This window comes from Echinops telfairi, unplaced genomic scaffold (genome assembly GCF_000313985.2).
Source record: "Echinops telfairi isolate 266 unplaced genomic scaffold, ASM31398v2 ScPeMD7_3533;HRSCAF=4204_0, whole genome shotgun sequence".
Classification (NCBI taxonomy): Eukaryota; Metazoa; Chordata; class Mammalia; order Afrosoricida; family Tenrecidae; genus Echinops; species Echinops telfairi.
In genome coordinates, this window is record NW_022107431.1 from 62,282,646 (window position 1) to 62,301,393 (window position 18,748).

At 38.8% G+C, this 18,748-nt stretch overlaps 1 protein-coding gene across 6 annotated transcripts in view; it reads left to right on the plus strand.

The window, feature by feature from the left end:
* LAMA2 (laminin subunit alpha 2) overlaps positions 1–18,748 on the plus strand; it is a 671,264-nt gene that overhangs the window by 572,877 nt on the left and 79,639 nt on the right. For 5 of the 6 annotated variants that reach the window (XM_045294657.1, XM_045294659.1, XM_045294663.1 and 2 more), the window contains 4 exons: positions 9,008–9,124; positions 10,656–10,838; positions 12,551–12,556; positions 15,417–15,571. In XM_045294657.1, coding sequence (XP_045150592.1) covers positions 9,008–9,124; positions 10,656–10,838; positions 12,551–12,556; positions 15,417–15,571 — 461 coding nt within the window. The remainder of the gene's footprint in view (positions 1–9,007; positions 9,125–10,655; positions 10,839–12,550; positions 12,557–15,416; positions 15,572–18,748) is intronic. The other variant, XM_045294658.1, reaches the window with a different exon arrangement.

An 18,748-nucleotide genomic window follows, 5' to 3' on the forward strand; every position in this document is an offset into this window, starting at 1 on the left:
AAGACTTGCAGCCTCACAAACTACAGGGATCAGTTTTACTCTGTGTTAGAGGCTCACAATCCATTCGGTGGTTGGGAGTTTGATTCTATCTTATCTAGCATAACTTTTAAAATTGTATTTATTTCTTAGCGTGCTCCTAATTTTTGCCTTTGTCCATAATTAGATTCTTTCAGTGCTTAGGAACAAACGAGTAACCTTTCTGTAAAACAGGTGACACTCACACGAAACCAGAGGTATTCCCAAGCCTAAACATATTGAATTTGTAGATCGTATGACAGAGCCATGCCCATCACACAGAACAGTATCAAACATTAATCCACATATTATTTTTTCATAACCAATCTATGCTTTGCATCAGTACTACAGTTTTCCAAACACAGTCTTTTAGTCCAGAAGGATCTGTGATCGTTTGTGTAATACACTTGGAAATATTAATCTGTTGAGATTCTGTTCTTAGTTTTTACTAGAAAAAGAGAGAATAAACACGAATACAAGTGTTGGTAAACCTAAGTATGATGCAAGAGTTAAATTTGATTAACTATAATTTTAGTATTAGAGATACACACCTTTGCAGTTCTCATTTTGCCAATTATTATTCATTATTTGGCATAATTAATTATGCTAAATAATTATTTACAAGGGCAGACTCTGAAAGGAAAATGCAATCTGATCCATGTCAGCTAACAATGTACTAAATGGACAAAATCAAACCGGAGTTCCCTGGCTTACTTACCTTAGCCTGGAGAACAAAGCAATGGTTTTACTGTTGATGAAACTGCTGGTTCCTACTAGAGAGTTTATTTATATATCTATATATATATATATTTGGTATATACATATATACCAAAACCAAAAGAAATATATATATACCAAAACCAAAAGATCAAGATCTGCAGCTTGGCTTGACCTCAGACAATCTTTATATAATGATATGAACAATGAATAAGGGCAATCTAGAATGTTTGCACTGGTTTAACTTAAAAATCAACTCTACTGATAAACAACTAAACTCATTGCCATACAGTTGATTCTGATTCATGGTGATCTTTAGGACAGCAGTTCTCAACCTGTGGGTCACCACCCCTGTGGGGGTTGAACAGCCCTTTCACAGGGATCGCCCAATTCATAACAGTAGCAAAATTACAGTGATGAAGTAGCAATGAAATCATTTTATGGTTGGGGGATCACCACAACATGACTAACTACATCAAAGGGTCGCAGTAGTAGGAAGGTTGAGAACCACTGTTTTGGGTAAGGTAGAATTGCCCCTTTGGGTTTTTGAGGCTGTACACTTTTTTTTTAAGTGCCCCTATACTTTATTATTTTTTTTAAAAAATCATTTTATTGGGGGCTCATACAACTCTTAGCACAATCCATACATGCATCCATTGTATGTCAAGCATGTTTGTTCATTTGCTGCCCTCATTATTCTCAAAACATTTGCTTTCTACTTGAGCCCTTGGGATCAGCTCCCTTCCTCATGAACCCTTGATAATTTATAAATTATTATTATTTTGTCATGTCTTACACTGTCCGATGTCTCCCTCCCTTTACCCACTTTTCTGTTGTCTGTCCCCCAGGAAGGAGGTTATATGTAGATCCTTGTAATCTGTTCCCACTTTCTACCCCACCTTCCCTCCACCCTCTGGTATTGCCACTCTCACCACTGGTCCTGAAGGGATAATCTCTACTGTATTTCCTGTGTTTCCAGTTCCTATCTGTAACAGTGTACATCCTCTGGTCTAGCCAGAGTTGTAAGGTAGAATTGGGACCATGATAGTGGGGGGAGGAAGCATTTCAGAATTAGAGGAAAACTGTATGTTTCATCATTGCTACACTGCCACCTGACTGGCTTGTCTCTTCCCCACGACCTTCTGTAAGGGCATGTCCTGTTACCTACAGATAGGCTTTGGGTCTGCATTCTGCACTCCCCTCATTTACAATTATATGATTTTTTTGTTGTTGTTCTTTGATGCCTGATAACTGATCCCTTTGACACCTCATGGTTACACAGGCTGGTGTACCTCTTCCATGAGGATTTTGTTACTTCTGAGCTAGATGGCCGCTTGTTTATCTTCAAGCTTTTAAGACCCCAGATGCTTTATCTTTTGATAAGCATGCACCATCAGCTTTCTTCACCACATTTGCTTATGCATGATCAGACCAGGAAGGTGAGCACACAATGATATGAGTTTTTTGTTCTTTGATGCCTGATCCCTGATCCCTAGCAGAAGCCTTCTCTTTCCCCCGTGGAGCAGCTCGTGGTTTAGAACTTCTGAGCCTGAGGTTAGTAACCCGTTGCATAACCTACTATGTCCCCAGGCTCTAACACTATTGAAAGGTGAAGGTAAATGATTAAGTATATAAGAAAACTAACTACTCTTCCATTATTACAAAGACATCATGGAATATAGATTTAAAACATCAATTAACAGCAGCTTAAGCTTGTGTTAGCATACAGAAAGATATATTCCTGCAGGAATAGCTATCAGAGTTTAAAATGTGTGCCTTTCGGGAGAGACCTGCTGGAAAGAGACTGAGACAAATGGCTACCAATTTTATTGGAAATCTTCTACTACTGTTCTGCTTTAAAACTTTGTGCCTTGTTTTACTGCAAATACTTAATATTGAAGATAAATTAATGTAATACACTCAGAGTTAGGAAGTTTCCTGCTTTGATTCTACTGTTTTAATTACTTAAGACCAATTACTGAGGCAATTTAGGAGACAAGACTAGATAGGAGAGTCAGTCAACCAGTTGGAATAACGTCCATTCTGCATTATGGTAACGCCGGATGTCTCGGAATGGAGTGGTGTCCCATACGATTGTCAATAGGTGATCTGACAGAAGTGCCTTCTTCTAAGGCATCTCTGGTTGAACTCAAATGACCAACTGCTTGGTGAGCAGCTGAGTGCCTAACTGTATGGAGAGGATCTCCTACATCTTGCCTCAAATATCATGCAAAGGACTCTAAGAAGTTGCACATGTATCTTGTTTTTTCCTTAAGTCTTTCCTTTGTGGTAGGCATGGTTAGTCCCAAATATAAGGAAGATACAGTTCAGAGAAGTGAGAGAACTGGTTACAGTCTGTACTGTACCAGTACTAGAATTAGTAGAGTCCAGAGATCAGCTCAAATCAGTCTGGCTCTAACGTTGATATGTTTGAAGCTTTAGGCTTCTGATAGAGATCAGAAGGTAGCATGTTATTGATCATGATCCTAATAAATCATTGATACATGAATGAATGACCGGATGCATACATGAAAGTAGCAAAGAATCACTCATTAATAGAGTTGAAAGTCAATTTCAACAAAATGATTTCATGAGGATCTTATGCTTGTCCCAGACTTATTTCAGAATTGACAATTAAAGCCTTTCAAATATTGCCCTATCCCGTGATTCAGGAGGACCATTAAAACCAAAGTGAAACACAGTAATAAGAAAATAGAACTGATAGGCTTTGAGTAATTTTTCTACTGAAAAATCTTGAAAGGGGGAATTCATTCCCCTTTTAAACCCAGGATAAAATCATAAAATCCATTTTAAACGCAGGATCATTTCTTTCTAATTTGTAGTTCTTTCTGCTCTCATCCTCTGGTTTCCACATGGTGATTCATTGCTCTAATCCTGAGAAGGACAATGATATTTTATCAGTAAATTGTAAGAGCTAAATTTGGATATCTCTTCTGAAAATACTTTGGACTTAAATTTCATGTAATAGGAAACCAAAACCTATACCTACCTAGTGAAGTTTCCATGTGATCAGATCAGAAGTAGAAATATACACCAGCAACATGTTGTAAAATATGTAGCATAGTGTGTTTATGAAAATAATGTACAGGAGCATTAATATATTGGCGAAAACATTGCATGCTATTTGTTAAAAAAAAACAACAACACTATATTTTACTAATGATCAAAGAAATGACTTTGGTATGCATACCTTATATAAATAGTTCAGTGTTACCAGTTCCAATTTAACTAAATTCTAATTCACTTTTCAGTATCAGGAAACTGGTCAACAAATAAAACTCTATTATTCATCACAATGACTTAGAAATCTGTCCAATGGTTTGTATTGTAGGTGTGTCTATCTTGTATCACTTAATGGCTATGTGAGAAAGGGAGGTGACATGAAGTCAGAAATGTTCAAAGTCGATACGTGTTCCTTCCTCTCTTCCTTCCCATCCCTTCCCTTCTGACCCTTGTCTTTGTCAAACCCAAGCCTGAATTTTTATCTTCCAGACTGTAGAAGGAAGGCAAAGGATAGCCCAAGAGGCGGTGTTTGTATGAGGAGATGGAGAGAGAATTTTGGCATTTGCTGATTTTGATATTTAGAGAAAAAAAAGGAAATGACTTGGCTATCGCTATTGGGTATGAGAGCTGAGTAAGAAAGGAAAGGCAAGTCTACCATGTGATGGTACAGATGATAAATTGGGTAGATATTCTCTTAAATGTATAGGGATTGAGCTGGGCTTTTTCCTATTAATAATTATGGTTCTTTGATTATATCACAACACTAACCAGACCATATGCATTCTTCTTTATCTTTTGGTCATAGGCTCTGCTGTATATGACTCCTCATTTAAAACCAACCTTGCCCTGATTATTTTTCTGGGTCTTAGTTGTTATTTCATGTCTAGGTTCTAACTTAAAACTTAGCAATTCTCTGCACAACTACGACTCATCTGAGTCTATTGCCAATGCTTATAAACATTTAGACTGCCTGTAAGAAGTTCCTGAAGCTACTTTAAACTCCTTGTCATTGAGTTGATACCTACTCACACCAAACCTATCAGGAAGGGTAGAACTGCCCCTGTGAGTTTCCAAGACTGTAACTATTTATGGGAGTGTAAAGCCCCCCACTTTTTTTTTCTCCTGAGGAGGGACTGGTGGTTTTGAACTGCTGACCTTGTGGATCACAGTCGGATAAAGGGGTGGGAAATGAGATCAGGGTGTAAAAAATGATAAATTAAGAACAAATTAGAGCCAAGTGGCTGAAATAGGGGAATAGGATTGGGGTCAGAATGAAAACATTTTGACATTCTAGCACAGAAAGCAGAGGATCAAAACGACTGCTTTGGAATTTGAAGGAAAGCAGAAAACGCTCTTCAGGCCAATCTTTCTTCCGAATAATTGGCCTAATTGTTCAGCCAATATCTGCTGTTAGGATTCAAGAAAGAGTACAAACCCATGATGCTCTTTAAATTAATGATTTTTTTCACTGTACATGAATATCTTGCTTGCTGGAACATTTTGAAGGCTTCATTATTTAAGAAATCAAATTCAATCAAGAAACTAAGAAATGAAATTTGTACAGTTCTATGTCCTTAATTGATGAATACTTCCCAGTTAAATCAAGAGAGCATTCTTTTAATGATAGCTGTTCTCACAGAATACCTACAGATATAACAGTCATAATCTGAGCAGCTCAATTCAAAAAGTTAACTTATGGTAAACTACCTAAAGATTTTGTTTACCCACAAACAGTGAAAACAGCATAAATAGAACAAGAAAGGTGAACTGTGATTGACAGACAGAGGAGATAAACTAATTACTTGGAAAGCACTAAAATTGAAAATATTCTTAATATTAGTGACTGAAATGGACATATTGATCTTTCTGAGCCACGCTTTGCTGGCATGTTTTGTACCTTGTTTTCTATACTGTTGGTCTTTTGTTTGGAACTTTAAAGGAGATACTACTGTCACAGCTACACACTTCCATCAAGTGAATTCCAACCCACAGCGATCCTATAGGACAGAATAGAGCTGCCCCTGTGGGTTTTGGAGACTGCAAATTTTTACAGGAATAGAAATCCTCTTCTTTCTCCTAAGGAGAAGATGGTAGTTTTGAACTGCTAACCTGGAGTTTAGCAGTCCAACACATAACCCACTCCTTTTTAAACACTGGGATGTGTTTCTCTTTCTACTGAGTCTTGCTTTCTGCTTACTCTTTCTGCAGCATTCCGGTGGTTTAGTTGGTTGGTCGGTGATACCCGTTACGTAGAATAGAGAGGGCCATGAGTTGATATGTCCACTACTCTTTTTTCCCATCTGGAACACTGATCGTTAAGCATCTTCCGCCTGGCTTCCTTTCCCTGTTCCATTTTTCCCATATCAGAGCCAATAAAGGGCAGCAGCATTCTCCAGCTGCCCGTGGCTGCACAGCGACTCCACAAGGAGCTGCAGTCCTGCGAAAGGGTCGGCTGGCAACCACATCCAGACGAGGCTGACTTCATTATGTGAGCAATATTCTCTCCTGTTCCGCTCATGCTTCAAAACCACAAACAAAGCCAAAAAAAGTTTCCATTGAGTCAATTCTAACTCCTGGTGATTCTGTATGACAAAACAGAACTTCCCCGGGGGTGTCCAAGGCTGCACATCTTTACAGAAACAGATGACCACGTTTCTCTCTGTGGTTCAAACCCCTGACCTTTTGGATAGCAGGTGAACATGGAATCACTGCATCTCCATGCTCCTTCTGTTTGCTCTAAGCACCAGGGAGGGAGAGCAAGAGCACTCTTTCCATGGGGAGCATCCGTTTTCAAGGGTTTTAAATAAGAGAACAGGAATATATGCACAGAGCAAACATTTTAACCAGCACTAGGAGATATTATCAAGCATAATCTCTAAAATAAAAACTTCCTGGACTTAAACCCTCGCTCTGACATTTGCTAACCATGTAATCTTTGGAAAATTACTTAAATTCTCTAACCCTAAATTAAGTCCAGTTTAAAATGGCAGTGGCAATGGTACAAGCTCTATTCAGTGGCTGTGAGGGTGGCATGGTGGTTTATGCATTGGTCTGCTTACCGAAGGTTGGCAGCACCACCCACCAGTCACCCTGTAGGAGAAAGAGAGACGCTCGCTCCTGTGCAGATTTACCACCTCAGCAGCCCCAGGGGGCATTCACCTCTGTCCTGTAGGGCTTTGGGAAGTCAAAGTCAAACCCCTTGATGACAACAAATTTGGGTTTGGGAAATAACTAAATGTTGACAGTTTGAATTCACCAGTGGCCGCCTACCTGTCTACCTCTATAAGATTGTCGTTGCTGTATACTGTCAAATGGCTGCCAATTCATAGGGATCCTACAGGACAGAGGCCAATTGCCCCCGTATATTCCGCACATCATCTTTACAGGTCACTTTTCTCACCTGGCAGGGTTGGGGGTTGGAATTGCCAACATTTCAATGATCAGCCTGGGCTTCAGTGTTGCCCCACGACTCTGAATGGGCATAGGTCATCACACATCTTGTTGTGAGGCGCGAGAAAAAGAATCCACCTAAACTGACAGCCCCTAAGCTTGGTGCAGAGCACACACACACGGTAAACACCGACTGGCCATGGTTATGTTGACCCAGCCCGTCCACTGTCTGGGCTCTGCCTGCACTGCCCTTACTCGGTTCTGCTTGGTACTCGGCGACACTGCCTTTTGTTGATACTTTACTTTTCTGTGTTGCTCATGAGCACAGTAAATCAACACAGCGGCTGCAACAAGGGACTCAAACATACGAAGAACCAGGAGGTGTGTTGCTCTGTTGTACTTCGGGTCACTGTGAGTCAGCACTGACCCAAAGACACCCGTGACCACAGCAGCAACAACAATGAGAAAATCAGCATGTGTATCTCCAGGGACCAAAAATCATGCCACAATAACTGTTTGAACCCAAAGAATGGCCTGCTTTTATCCAGTTGGGAGAGTTCAATTTTCAGTGTGCGAAGAATCGAATTGTCCATCTGTTGTTCCCTCCGATTATTTACCAATAAATGATGTAAACATAAAGAGGACAGATGACTTCCATTTCAACCTGAAGGTGCAGGTGCGGTTCTGACGCACATTTAAGTAGGATTGCTAAATACACGTTCTTGTATCAGCAGATTGGATATTTAGTTTCCTTTTCCTAAATGTTCTCATAACTCCTACTCTTTATATTGTTATAGTCAGAACGTTGTAGCTAATCTTACAATATAAACCCACCTAAAGTTGGAGGGATACTAAAAACTTGGAAGAAGTGGCTGGAAGCTTCCCACTTCAATTAGCTCTAGCAAATGATAATCCTTGATTGTTGATGGAAGTACACTAAATTTGTCTTATAAAAGGAAAATAAGGCAAGATAAGGTCCATTGAAAGGCAATTTATTTTTTAAAATATGAAATGATCTCTTTTTTTCAGAAATGTGCTGAAAACTTCTTTCCCATTTATTTCACTTTTATTTGTTTCCAATGGGTCTTCAAACCAGTTTGAAGAAGTTCAGGAATGGCCAATGGAAATAAGTGGATTACTCATTGCATAGCAACCAAAAATCTCTTAGCAACCAGATTTGATACCTGGCCCACTCGGAGAGGGCAGCTGGCCGCGCCACTTTGCCTGTATCTGTGTAGCAGCTGCCATGTCAGTGTTAGACACCCTTGCCCGTTTTCTCCTTGGGTTAAAGCAGCTTACTAGACATGTGTTTACTGTGCAACATGTATACTGAAGCCCTCATTTCTGCATTCATGTCGGCCATGATTGAACCATTTCAATTCATTTTGAAGCCCTAGATTTCACGAAAATTTGGAGATTCTGTTGAACAATCAAATCTAACTGAAAATTTCAAAAACTCATCTGATCATCCACTTTGGCACTGTATTTTGTTAAGTCAAGCATCGTGGAAATGTTGTCTGGGGGCACCATTCCAAATGCACAGAAGGATTGCTTCTTGGGAACTGTTTTTCTCTACTGCCCACCAGCAATTTAAGCCAGTTCAAGATCAGATATCAAAAAGGAAACCTAACTTTTGAACACACTGACGTTCAAATGATCATGTGAAAGCATATTTTCTGTTATGACTTGAAGTACACTTGTGGATAAGTGTCAGTGAGTTAAAGGAAGTAAGTTAATGTTCTTGCTTTTTACAGACCTCGTATGACGCCAAACTAAGATCAAATATTCAGATACAAGCTCACAGATCATTGAAATTTGATATATTGTTTATCCTGTTTTATCTTTGTTTTTCTGTTTGCAGACAATGCTGATGAACTGAATGACCTAACAAACAGGATAGAAAGTGCTGATGGGAGAAATGGGGATCTACTGAAAGCTTTGAACGACACTTTAGGAAAGTTGTCAGCCATTCCAAGTGGTAAGTAGTAAGAACTTAGAAAACTTGGTTGGTTGACTTGAACTTCTGAATTATGCTGTGACTTTTACTGTTTTGTTTGACATTATATGTGTAGCGATGCCAGAGAAGTAGATATTGGGTTTCTTCCTTACCTGCCATGCTTTACTTGCCTATGTATAATACTATACATGTAGCCCCTCACCCCCACCCCCCCAAATTGAAATCCTAACCCCTCAGTATCTGTTAACATGCCCTGGTTTAGGTTTGGGTTCTTTGAAACAGTGGTCAGTTAACATGAAGTCATGCGGGAGTAGGATGGGTCCAAAGCCAGTACGAGTTGCATGGCTATCAAAGGAAATAAGAGCAACAAACAGTAGCACAGAGAAAGATGGTCAAGTAAGTAGTGAAACCGAGTTAGGTGCTGCGGCAGCTGCAAGCCAAGAACCTAAGGCCACCAAAAGCTGAGACAAGAAGGAATCTTCCCCTACAATCTTCAGAGATAGCATAATCTTCCCCACACTCAAAACTGATCAAAGAGACACATCCATATTTGTATGCAACCCAGTGAGGAGTGCTCGTGGCACAATGGTATGGATTGCTAACAGCAAGATCAGCCATTTGAAATCACCAGCCGCTTCATGAGAGAAAGATGGGGCTTTCTAGTCCCATAAAGAGTTACAGTCTTGGAAACTCACAGGGGCAGTTCTACCCTGTCCTAAAGGGTCACTTTGACTCGATGGCTTTCAGTTTGGTACAGGCACAACTCAGAAGAATGTAAAATCTAAATCAGTTTTACATTTTTAAATATTTTTTAAGCAATGAGTAACAATCTTTGTTTCCAGGCCACTTGTTCAGTACTATTTCCTGAACTACATAGAAAATCACCAATGCTGAGAGCAAACATGAAGCACAAGCACATGCTCTCTATAACAAACCCACTGCAGTCTTTTTCTAATGGAAGACCTTTATGTCCCTCTTTCTGGGCATGCAAGTTAATTCTTTAACCACGTTCAAGTGCTGATGTGATTTTGTAGCTTATAATGAGCCCTGCAGACACAGTGGTGAAACACTTGGCTGTTAACCAGGTCAGTGGTTTGAGCCCACTAGCCACACCTTGGGAGAAAGATGTGGAAGGCTGCTTCCAAGGAGATGACAACCTTGAACAGTCTCTTAGGCAGTTCAGCTTTACCCTATAGGGATGGTATGCATCAGAATCAACTCAGTGGCAATGGATTTGGTTTTTACACTTGTATGGCCCATGTGGAAAGTGTGTCTCTTTAATACAATCCGCTGCAAATCACAATCTATCCTTATTCAATGAACTGTGCTGTTTTAAGAGCTAGCCAGGTATTCATAGCAGAGATCCTTGAGAAAAATCAAACTCAGCTAAAAATCACTTCATTTGCTACAAGCCAATGGGGTGGGGCTAAGCCTTTTACCTTGGTCCATGTGTCCCTGAGGTCTGCCAGCCCCAGCCTTCCTTTGACAAGCAAGGATTATGCTACTAACCAAGAACCTTTGTTTTGTTTCTCCACTGTGGTGTTACTGACAGATACAGCCACAAAACTGCAAGCTGTTAAGGACAAAGCAAGAGAAGCCAACGACATAGCAAAGGATGTGCTGGCTGAGATTAAAGACCTCCACCAGAACCTTGATGGCCTGAAGAAAAATTACAATAAACTGGCAGACAGTGTAGCCCAAACAAATGCTGTGGTACAAGATCCTTCCAAGAACAGTAAGACCTCCTTTTTCATTTATTTCTTCACATTACAAAAAGTACTCTCACAGCCATAAGTGGTAGCACCAGAGCTTGCCCCAGTGCCAGGGCCATCTGCCTTCCTCATTTTATGGACTCAACTCAGGAACTAAGTGTCCTGCAGAGTTGACACCAAGGCCCAGGTCACCAAGCTCACATCAGGGCATCTTGCACATAAATATTGTTTCATCTAAGGAAAATTAGGAATCCAGAAAGTCTGCATTATATTGGTGCAGTGATGCTGCCAAATGTTTTAAAATTATTGAATATACTCAGATAGGTAGACTTTGAGAAACTGTGTCCTCAGAGTTTGTGAGGTTTCATGCTAACAAGCGATCCAGGGGAATACTCATTAGCCGCGCTATTGGAACAAGCCAGGAAAGGGTGTTTGTTGTGTGTTGTTGAGTTCTTTCTGACTGGGACTGACCCTGTAAAACTGTGTAGAATTTCCCTTCATGTTTTCCAGCCTGTTATGTTGACAGGGACACCCATTACACCTTGTCCACTATAGAGGGGCTGGTAGGTCCAAGCTTCTGACCTTTTGATTAGCAGCCTATACCTTAACCGTGTATCTCTAGGGCTCCTCTTTCAAAATTAAATGCATTCAATTACCTTAAATCATCATATGCCATTATATAGGTTTCTATTATTTAATATTTCCAGGAAATTAAAAATGAGGCATTAATCTAGTTTATGAATACAACTTTTATCCTATTGCATAAATTCTTGTGACTTAATGGGGATTGTTGAAAATAAATTCTCAGAAAATATGGATAAACTTAATATAATGATAATCCCAACTATTCATGAACTATAGGATAAAAACATGCAGAAGTCATAAATGTATGTTTTCTATCCTAACAAATGAGAAATCATTATCCTTATATATTGCTTCACCAAAGGAAGCACTTGGGTAGTTTGTACTTTGTCATTTTCAAGAGTATATTTAATTATCAGTATTGCAGAGTGCAATAACAAAAAGATGTCATTACTATTGACATTACAAGTTGTGAGTTGAGATGCTGTCGGGGAAGCACAGACTGGTTTCAGCACCCTAGATTCAGATCAAATGCTCAGAATGCTGTGCCATAATAAATACATGACTCCTTCAAGACAATATGTACTTCAGAGCTGTGGATAGGAAGATTTCATTTCTGTAACATATCTTTAAGGAAGAAGGCAAGAGAGAAATGCTTAAGGTTGGTTTTTCTGTATGTAATCTCTGAGTTTCCCCCATCAGTCAAAAATTCCATTAGATTAACTGGCTCTGATACATACCAAATCACCATATTTTCTTCAAAAATTAATGAAAATAAGTTTTTAATGTAAATATCCCTCTTTTACATAGTTTAATATATCACTTCAATCAACTACAGATTGACTATTAAGAGATAGTAACCTTTCATAGCACTCACCTCCAATTTGTTTGATCCCACTTCAAATCAAGAGGCATCATTATGTGTAACTATCAATTAAACTGGGTCTGTTGTTTATCATATTAAAGGGTCTTTTAATTTGAACACTGCATTGCTAGGTGATATCATTTGTAGATTTTATCTGATAGCGTTTGTCTGTCTTAAAATGAGTACCATTTTGGGTCATCGCTAGTTTATAGTATCTATGAAAAAAGTATTTCCTCATTGATATTCTAATTTCTTTTTGTTTTACTTCCCATATGAAATTACCTGCAGAAATCAGTATGTATATGTTTATTTGCATATTTTTAATTAACTTTTATTCTTGATGGTCTATGCAAAAAACCTTTAGCTGTGCATGTTCCGATGCTTTGCTGTTGCTTTAAACATTAAATAGCTATTCTTCCCAGTGTCACACGATTAATGTGAAAATATATAAAATGGATTTTCCTCTATAGAGTAGGTAGTTTTTAATAAATTTGATATAAAATGTTTTCAATTGCATTATGAAAATTAGTGAGGTGTCTATATGATCTCCATATAAAAGTTGGTAACTAAATTCTTCCACAGGTTGAACTAAATCAATGTATTTGTGAAGGTAAATGTGGCCACTGAAGTTCATTTTGGTACTTTGCTGTCAGACTACAATGGATAAGGTTAATGTGGTTGCCATAAATATGAATGGGATTTCTCTTTCTTACTAGTCCTTGGGGCATGCTATCAAGAGAGACCAGTCCCTAGAAAAGGACTTCATGTTTAATAAAGTAGAGGGACAGCAAAGAGAGTTAGGCCCTGAGCCAGGGACAGATTAACCCACTGGCTGCAACAATGTGGGTGAACATAGCAATTGGGAGACTGGGGCAGCCCAGCCAGGGTTCCGCCCTGTTGCTCAAAGGGCTGCAGGAAGTGGGAACTGACCCAGCAGCACCTGGCAACATTAGTGGTTATTCTCCCTCCTGGAGGTTTTATTGGAGAGTAAAATTAGGTCTTAACACATTTGCAACTACTAGAATATAAAAAGATTAAACATTACATATTTTCAATGGAAACTAAATATCCAAAATACTAGAAATTAATAATAAAATAAAGCATATCAAAACTTTAGAACTATATACGGCCAAACCTGTTTCCAGAGGAAAACAAGAGAAATTGTATTACTTGACAAGTATCCAAAGGAACACTTTGGGCAATCAATTCCTTAAGTTAGAAATAGATATAGTTATTTTACGAAAGCCTAAGTCAAAGAAAACATTACAGAATTAAAAGACAAAAAACAATAAACTTGATTTTAAAATCCATATAGGCAATTTTCTTGAAAAGTATTTTTATCTAAATTGATCTACAGAAGCAATTAAAAGGTCTATAATGCCAAGTAATTGGGGGGGAGGGGGGCACGAATTGAGCAGGTTAAAAAAAGCAAACTACCCAATTGGAAAGCATAAGACTCAAAATCGCAGATTATATATTAATCAAACCTTCAGGAAAATAATTTCTATATGACTTAAGCTGCTTCAGAAGATATATTTTAAAAACACTGCTATTGAGTCGATGGCTGAGACTGAAAATCTTAAGTGAACAGACAGCCACCTTTTCTCTCAAGAAGTGGCTGGTGGGTTTGAACTGCCACCAACAATATGGTTAGCATTGCCCACAGCTCCACCAGCATTCCTTTCCAGAAGATAGAGACCATCAAAAAAAAACCCAAAATGAGCAGTAGCCAAATTCCATTCTGTAGCCTTTGAAAACACTTCTGGGAGCTTTAGAAAAAAATATTTTGGTCTTGTCTAATCCTAAATGGACTTTGGTTAATCTTTTTTGTCTTTATCATGAATGTAAATTAAAACCACTTTCCCCCAATTCTAGAATGGCTTGTAGAAAATTATGGTAATACTGGAGAATTCAAAGGTGGAAGAAAATAGACCAATTGTTTACTAGAAGTATAAAAAATGGGCAAACTATATTTAATTTGAATATTCAAACAATAATACAACTATTAAGAAGGCCTTTTATGAAGGTGACTTATATTTCAGGAAAATACTCAGTTCTTGGTCAATCCACTCTGTTAATTAAGTAAGGCTAATTGCAGACCTATGTCCCTTTAGAGCATATTTTTTATCAAAATGACTTCAAAAATGTACCCAAAACCTAGTTTTAAAATAATAATGTATTTCCTTCCAGTGTATTTGATTCATTCTTGAGAAGAGTTCTCCATGGTTCATGTCAGCCCAAAAACAGATCATTCATGGGCTAGCAGCGCATGTAGCCTTGGGCGATACACAGTTTCACTTTTTCACCAGGGTCAGCATGACAGAAGGCAGAATGCTTGATCAAATCACAAATTACATAGTTTGGATAATACTGCCAGCATTCCAGAGATAGAACAATGGGTTTTCCATATGTCATATGCCCTTCTATAAACACTACATGCTGAAAATCTATGAATCAGTTAAAACCTTCAAGTATTTGAGGGTTGGAACTTTAGAAATTAACCATAGTTGACCTTTTCTTGATCTACAAATAGAGCAGTTTAATATGACTCAATGTAATCCATAGAGAAAAATAATCAACTATTAAAGTAAAATAAGAATGCAATATGGAAGGTTCATTAAGATATGATATGCCCACAGTCTAAGGGTTGTTTCACATTGAAATGCTTTATGAAAGATGTTTTGACAGTCCTTCTCATCACATGCAGAGAAGGACAGCAAAAAACAAAAAGAAGCAAATCAATTGTGTGTCATCCTCTGGATTTAAGTAGTTCTCTGGCCTGGACAGACTAGTTGGTATTTTAAAAGACCCTTTCATTTATTATTTTTTTAACGCTCAGACTGGAGTTCTATAAAGTGTAACTCTTTTGTTGAAGCTAGAAATTAAAGACTGAATGAGATTCATCATAGTCTCGAGTTTCAGAGCTAATGTCTACCTTAATCACAGTGCGGAAGTGTGGTCCTGTTCGCTAACATTTCCTCCAGTCTGCTTGAATCCCAATGACAAGAACCCCATTTGCCTTCACAAGCTTGGCTTCAGCAATCCTGGCTTTGCTTGGTTCTCTGGACTCGAGGACCTGACTCTCAGCATATTGCTATGCAAGTTCCTCATGTGCGCATGTCTCTGGTGTGTGTGTTCCTTTTTTCCCATGCAGTTGCAGATGCAGATGCCACTGTGAAAACTCTCGAACGAGAAGCTGATCGACTCATCGATAAACTCAAACCCATCAAGGAACTTGAGGATCACCTGAAGAAAAACATTTCTGAGATCAAAGAACTCATAAACCAAGCCAGGAAACAAGCCAATTCGGTAAGCTCCTTATATTTTCAGTATCAGTTAATAATTCAGAGGATAATGGTTGTTATTCTCCCCATTGGAATGCTTTCCCCCAAAGTACTCTATTAACTGATGTTTGGCCCTTTTCCTTGAACTTGAAGCTTATTCAGAGGGGGAAAAAGTTAATTTCTTTCAGAAATTGAATAGTGGTCCCATGAGAAAAATAATCATCATTCATTGTTTTAGATATTGAAATTCTGTTATCGTGTATTATTGTGTGACTAAAATGCTACAGAGATCTTTTCTAATCCTTTTATGGTAGCAGCTTGATTATCAGGCTGGGGAGCACTTGCGCAAGCAACTACTAGTCTGTCGTGGATATGATGAACCTGATTATTGTATTATAATAGGACAAAGATGGACCATTGTTTTTCAAATATATGTATTAAAGGTTATACATCCATTTGTCAGTGAACAATTAGCAACAAAAAACATTTAGATTCAAAATAATGTATACTTAAAAATATGGAGTAAGTGTGGGAAGCTTTTCTTTTCTTTCTTTTTTTATTACAGTTTTATTGATATAGAATTCTCATGCTATACATTTCAATGGTTTAGACATATTTAAAAGGGTTGTGTAGTCTTCACATAATCAATTTTAGAATGTTTTCTTCATTCTTGTACTCCTATCTCCTCATTTACTCCAACCTTCTCTGCCATAGCCCTAAGAAACTATGAATCTCTGTAGGCTTATAGGGATTAATAAATCTCTATAGATTTACTGATCTGGGTTTCATATAAAAAAACCCTCTCCCCTTCCAAGCAACAAGTATGAAATGAAACACAGAGAGGGGTCTCGGGGAGGAGATGAGCCAGTCAGGGTGCGATGTAACAACGATGAAAAATACAACTTTCCTCTAGTTCTTAAATGCCCCCCCCACACACACACACACATGCACACTATCATTATCTGAATTCTATATTTCAAGTCTGGCTAGACCAGAGGATGTACACTGGTACAGATTGTATCTGGAAACACAGGGAATCCAGGGCGGATGATCCCTTCAGGGCCAGCGGTGTGAGTGGAGATACTGGAAGGGTAGAGGGAGAGTGGGTTGGAAAGAGGGAACCGATTACAAGGAGCTATATGTGACCTCCTCCCTGGGGGACGGACAACAGAAAAGTGGGTGTAGGGAGACGTTTCACGGAGCAAGATATGACAAAATAATAATTTGTAAATTATCGAGGACTCATGAGGGAGGTGGGAGCGGGGAGGGAGGTGAAAAAATGAGGACCTGATGCCGGGGGCTTAAGTGGAGAGCAGATGTTTTGGGAATGATGAGGGCAGTGAATGTACAAATGTGCTTTACACAATTGATGTTTGTATGGATTGTGATGAGTTGTATAAGCCCCTAGTAAAATGACTAAAAAAAAAAAAGAAATGAAATGCAGCAAGACCTCAATCCAGAAGAAATGAGACAATAATACAAACTAGAATATGTTTCATATGAGTCAAAAGTGAGAGATTAAGATAAAGTGTTAAATTTTAACCTAACGACATCAGCCTTAATCCATTTTCCAGTGCACTCTGTCTGATGGCAAGGTTATTTGTATCCCAGGTCTGGGATTGAGGGAATTCTTGGGAGGCTTAATCCATGAAGATGCTGCCAATAGACTGGGTTTTTGTGTCATCCATAGAAGCTTTTCCTTTCTCACAATTTTTTCTCTTTATTGGGTTCATTAGAAGAATATTAAAATTGAAACCAAACTCTCTAGAAGGAACATCTTCAGTGAATCAAGACAGATGTTAAGTGCCAATGTATACATTTTATATTGCCTATTAACACCATTCATATCTAAGTAGCATCAGATTTTCTGTTATAAGACCAAAATTAAAACCTTTTTTTTAAATTGAAACCTTTTTAGAAACCTAAGTCTTTTATCTCAAAATGACCATTGACTTCAAAACCCTGGAGTTAGATAGGATGGTCAGAAGTGCTTTTAAAAAAAGAAAAACTCCTTAAATTTAGGTTTTGGGGGTTTGGGTAATAGCAACCCAGAATCTAATTTCCACATGACAAGGTATCCTTTTCTCCTTGTATATATTGCTAATGCCAATAAAGATGGCCAAGACAGTAGGTTCAAACTGAAACTTGAAATGGAATTCATGACTGAAGAAAAACCTAGGAAACAGGTGTTGAGGGGGCCTGGGGGGTGGGGTGGGGAAGAAGCATCACAAAGACAATCAGAATAAAAGGATATTACAGTCAAAGAAGCATCGATCAGGCCTGAGGAGACAAGCCTTGTTCAGGGACATGCAGCTTGTATGCAGGTGGTCCTTGTATGTATATGTGAGGCAAAATATAGAATAAAACCAAGTGCTACTCCATGGTTTGGGTTTAACTAAGATTAGCCAGCATAGAAAAACACCCCCTGAGTGGTAGAAATGGGGAAAGGGCCCCGCTGCTCACAACACAGTAGTGGGTGGCATCCTCCTAAACGTGGCTCAGAAGAAAGACGTGGATACCTACATCCCCCAAATCAGGCATTTAAAACCCTATAGTGCATACTTCTACTGACACTCATGGTTTCTATTACTGAAAATCAACTCAATGGCAACTCATGTGAGTATCCTTAAGACAACCTGTCATAAAATTAGATACCAAAAAACCAAACTCACTGCCGTCGAGTTCATTCTGAATCGTGGGGACCCAATGGGGCGAGGTAGAACTGTCCCTAAGGTTTTCCAAGATTGCAACTCTGTGGGAGTAGAAAGCTTCATATGTCTCCGGCAAGTGACTGGTGGTTTCAAACAGCTGCACCTGAGGCTATTGGCCCAATGTGTAACCACTATGCAACTCGTCTCCTCAATCATGAAATAAATATATACATAAATAAATCTTATATAATGCAAATATTATAGTATCTTACATCAGAAATGGGAAGAGCTGCCTGTAGACCAGTGGTTCTCAACCTGTGGGTCACAACCCCTTTGGGCATCGAATGACCCTTTCACAGGGGTCACCTAAGACCATCAGAAAGCACATATTTCCAATAGTCTTAGGAACCGAGATACCGCTCCTCTATCTGTCTCCAGGCAAGTCCACCCACATGCAGATACGCCCACATACGAGTACCTGGTGTGAAGACTTTTACCCCTGCTACACCATGCTTCAAGACAAAATTTGATTAATTTGTGATTAGAAATAA